Below are 4,163 nucleotides of genomic sequence, written 5' to 3'. Positions count from 1 at the left end.
ACATCGGAACACTACTACAGTCTCTCATAAAACATCGGAACACTACTACAGTCTCTCATAAAACATCGGAACACTACTACAGTCTCTCATAAAACAATTCCAAACAGAAAAAATGAAGTCTGCATGACGGTGGTGAATATCAATTCCAATATAAAAGTGCATTTCATAGTGTCGTCAATGGGATTTGACATTTGTTGTTTATGTAGTGATATTAAGATGATAACACAATATTGACTGTTGTACCCCTATTTTTGAGTATGTTTGTTTTGTTCATGCATCGTTGACAATGTAATGGAATTTGATGCGACTGTCATACAAGTGAGAGGTTTAGCTAGCTATAAAACCAGGTTCAATCCACCATTTTCTACATTAGAAAATGCCTGTACCAAGTCAGGAATATGACAGTTGTTATCCATTCGTTTGATGTGTTTGGACTTTTGATTTTGCCTTTTGATTTTTGATTTTCCTTTTGAATTTTCCTCGGAGTTCAGTATTTTTGTGTTTTTACTTTTTACTACAAGTATCAGCAGTAAAATTGACAAAGAATTAAGGAATATATATATGGCCCTAGCAATGATGAGAAAATTAAGCGGCACTCACTCTGAATAACCATATGCTCTTTCGACAAAAAATACGTTTCGACGTCTTAAAGGTTTTTTTTAAATCTTATTAACACATTTAAGATATATACAAAACAAAAGTAGAGCACAGCCAAACCCAGCCCTCTAATCAGACCTATGCATAGTAAGTTTCTAAGCGGTATGTTATAGTTTTATTGAATATTCCAGTTGTTTCTTGGCCATAATAATTATTCAATCGGTTTAAAATATGTCCAATGTATATTTTAAAAATGCAAAATAAACCCGACCGAACCAAACGCTGACCACATTAACCATATGTTTGGACATGGCCTTCCATTTGTTTGTTTATCAATAGAATTTACATTAACTGAAATGATCAAAGTTTGTTTTTAAATTTTTGAATACCAGGATGCAGATTTATTGAACTCAAAAAGCGATGGGGTGTTGAGCCCATGTTTGCACTACACCTTGCATTTTAGGATGGCTTTGTTTGAATTTTTTCATTTTCTAATGCTATGTTTTTCCAATTCTGTTTTAACGGATAAAAAATATTTCATCTGTTCTCTTATTTAAATCTAATGTGTGAATTTTACCGCCACTATTTTATTTATATTTTAGAAATAAATATAGATTGTTTGTTTGGTCAATATCTTTACACATCTTTAATGTACGTTTTGAAAAATGCTTGTAACAATGAAATAAAATAAAATTCACTTTTTAAATATTTTAATTCTTATTTCTTACAAAAAAGTTTCGAGATCTTTTTACATTCAGCGTTTACTTTTCCGTTCATAAAAATAGTAATTAACGGATTAACTGTATACACTGTTAATGAAAATGTCGAAAGAACGGCTAAAACATGACACTCTGCCTCCGATAATGTAATTGTATTAAAATGTATAAGAATAAATACAGGAAAAGGTATCCATACTAATCCAAACAAACCTATTCCAATGGCAAAGTGTTTAGCAATTTTGGCTTCCAGTTTTCGTTTTCCAATTTCTCTATTTTTCGGATTGAAAACGCACACGTCTCCTACAACTTGATCGTTACTGTTTTTTTCCACTCTGATGGTTCCATCAGCATCATAAATTTCGTATGTTTTTTCCTCATTCAGTTTATCTGAACAATTTGAAATATTGATATTTCCAACATTTGGTTTGTCAACTTTTTCTCTTGCTGGTGATATATTTATATTTTGCATTTCCGGGGAAGAAGAGATAACTACTAAAGATTTTGATCTTATGTTTTGACTACTACTACTCGTTTCATTTATACTAGGCAATTTGTTGAATAAAATACTTGGTTTCAGCATACTCTCATTATCATTTATTTGTAACGCTTCTTTCATGTCCTTTGAATTTCCATTACCAACATGTAGTTCGTTGATAGAAATTTCCGGAACTGATTGCGTGTTTGTAGTATTTTTAGTTTTAATAACATCCGTTTTCGGCACATTTGTGTGCGCAGGAGTCTTTAATGCATCTACCGAAGAAGTCATATGAACATTACTTTCAGCAGGGTGAACTTTTCTATTTCTTACTTTAGAATGACTCAGCATTTTTTTGGATTGTTTTAAGAGAGCTTTGATGATACAAGTGTAAAATATCAGTACTGATATAAAACACAAACATCCAAACGGAAAACTCACAAAACTGTCGTAATCTACCCAATTTCTGTCCAAATGAGGTTGACCTTGCTTACAAATAATGTATATAGAACTGTCTAATAAAAATACTGTCGATATTGTGCTGTAAATTATAGCTAAACACCAAGATAAAACTATCAAGGTCATAACGCGCTTTACTCTACTTTCCTTTTCAAACGGTAGTAAAACTGCGTGGTATCGCTCATAGCTTATAGTTACTAACATCGAAAGTTGAAATATTTCGCAAAATGACCGAAAGAACGTCACAGTTTTACAAAATCCACTGAGAATAAAAGGTTCATTTACAAACATTCCCAAAACTATGAATCGAAATGGTAATAAAAAACTACATCCAAAAATATTTATTATGCAGCTGTTTATTAACGTTGCATTGGCATAAGTCCGTAATGACTTTTGTCTTTTAATGCAGTATAATATTAACGAATTTGCCGCCATACCAACTATAGATGAAGAAATTATGATAATATGGCAGAAAATAATTGTAATTCCCAGAGATGGTGATTCCAAAAATTCACACTTCACATGTGTTGAATCTTCAGTTGTATTCATACTTCTGTATTAACCATATTTACATTGTTGGTTTTATTTTCCATGCAACCATTTAGAATTGTTTAACTTATTATTTATAAATCGATATATGTAACAACATTACCTGCTTGACGATAGTTATCACTGTATTAACCAATGTTTTAACAGCGCTTTATATCCATACTGACATTTTCTCTCTCGTTTTCACCTCTTTAATACGAGATTTTTCATATAAGCGTACTAAAAATCCTAGTATTGAATATTTACGGGAGTTTCATTGGTTAAGCTACATTACCAGGGTCTAATTACCTGCAGAAGTCTTTGGAAAACTGAATCCCTATTATTGCTAAGCACAAATACCGTCTGTTGTTAATCAATTCTTGAAAGCTTCTCAATTATTATTTCTTAAGCCTATCATCTTTGTCTGTAGGAAACAAAATAAAGTAATGAAAAATCTCACGTTTAATTTAAAATCTCTATTTAAGGCATTAATAAATCGTGTATGATTAATACCGATCTCTCATGGATGAATCCGCACTAAAGGTGTTGTATTTTATGTTTCTAAGCCTAACTGTGATATGAGACTTCGTGACAATTCGTACAGGTATGATAAGCAAAGTAAAAGGAGGCTTATCATGATTTCATTTAAAATTCAGGCTCTAGAAACGGGAAATTGCTTTTAAAGCAAATTTAGATTACATCCTTGATTGTTTATTAAAGGGATTAGATTACATAGAATAGAAGGATAATAGAATTGTGAAAAAAAATGTATAACAAAATGAAAACAAGGTCTAAAAACAATGATTCATAATATCACCAAAATATGGGATTGTTAAAGACTTGTTAAAAACGGATTTATTAGAGTGTCTTCTAAATATTTGAATTTTTAAATGTTTTAATTCTTACTTCTGGTCAAATACATTCAATTAGATCATGATTGTTTTACGTTTCGCATTTTTCATTCAACAAAAATATGATATTGACTGGTTTACTGTATATACTGTTGGTGAATGTTCTGCATTTGCACTTTTCTTATGAAAAATTATAGGGGGGGGCGGGAGGGGTGTTCTAGAATTTTTGAAAAATGGGGAAAAAATTTCTCATTTATTCTGTGTCAGATAGTAGGGTTTAAGATATGAACAAAACAGTTTACAGCGGTGGATATTGTAAGGGTGCGAGATAGATTATATAGATCATTTTGAAGGTGGACAAACACCAATTGTGTCGCCTTTTTTTAAATTGTTTTTAATTTGATTTTAGTTTTAGTCTCTTTTTCACAATAAAATATTTTTATTCATCAAAGTATCTCTTTGGAGCAATGATAAAGAAAAGGCTCATAAATCACTTTAATCAAGTAAGACACACAATATGTACAGTGCAGGAAG

At 31.1% G+C, this 4,163-nt stretch overlaps 1 protein-coding gene across 1 annotated transcript; it reads right to left on the bottom strand.

Moving 5' to 3' along the window:
• Nucleotides 1–1,314: 1,314 nt before the first annotated feature.
• LOC139513014 (uncharacterized) lies at nucleotides 1,315–3,090 on the bottom strand. The gene has a single exon (XM_071301118.1). It carries the CDS (start codon nucleotides 2,797–2,799, stop codon nucleotides 1,315–1,317), a length of 1,485 nt encoding a protein of 494 aa, XP_071157219.1. The 5' UTR covers nucleotides 2,800–3,090.
• Nucleotides 3,091–4,163: the final 1,073 nt, after the last annotated feature.

Source organism: Mytilus edulis, chromosome 1, assembly GCF_963676685.1.
Source record: "Mytilus edulis chromosome 1, xbMytEdul2.2, whole genome shotgun sequence".
In the NCBI taxonomy this organism is placed as follows: Eukaryota; Metazoa; Mollusca; class Bivalvia; order Mytilida; family Mytilidae; genus Mytilus; species Mytilus edulis.
Note: the sequence above shows the minus strand (reverse complement) of the source record. Positions and strands in the feature narration are given on the sequence as shown.

Excerpts from the sequence above, each read along its gene's own strand:
- LOC139513014 (XM_071301118.1), bottom strand. The coding sequence starts at position 2,799 with ATGAATACAACTGAAGATTCAACACATGTGAAGTGTGAATTTTTGGAA.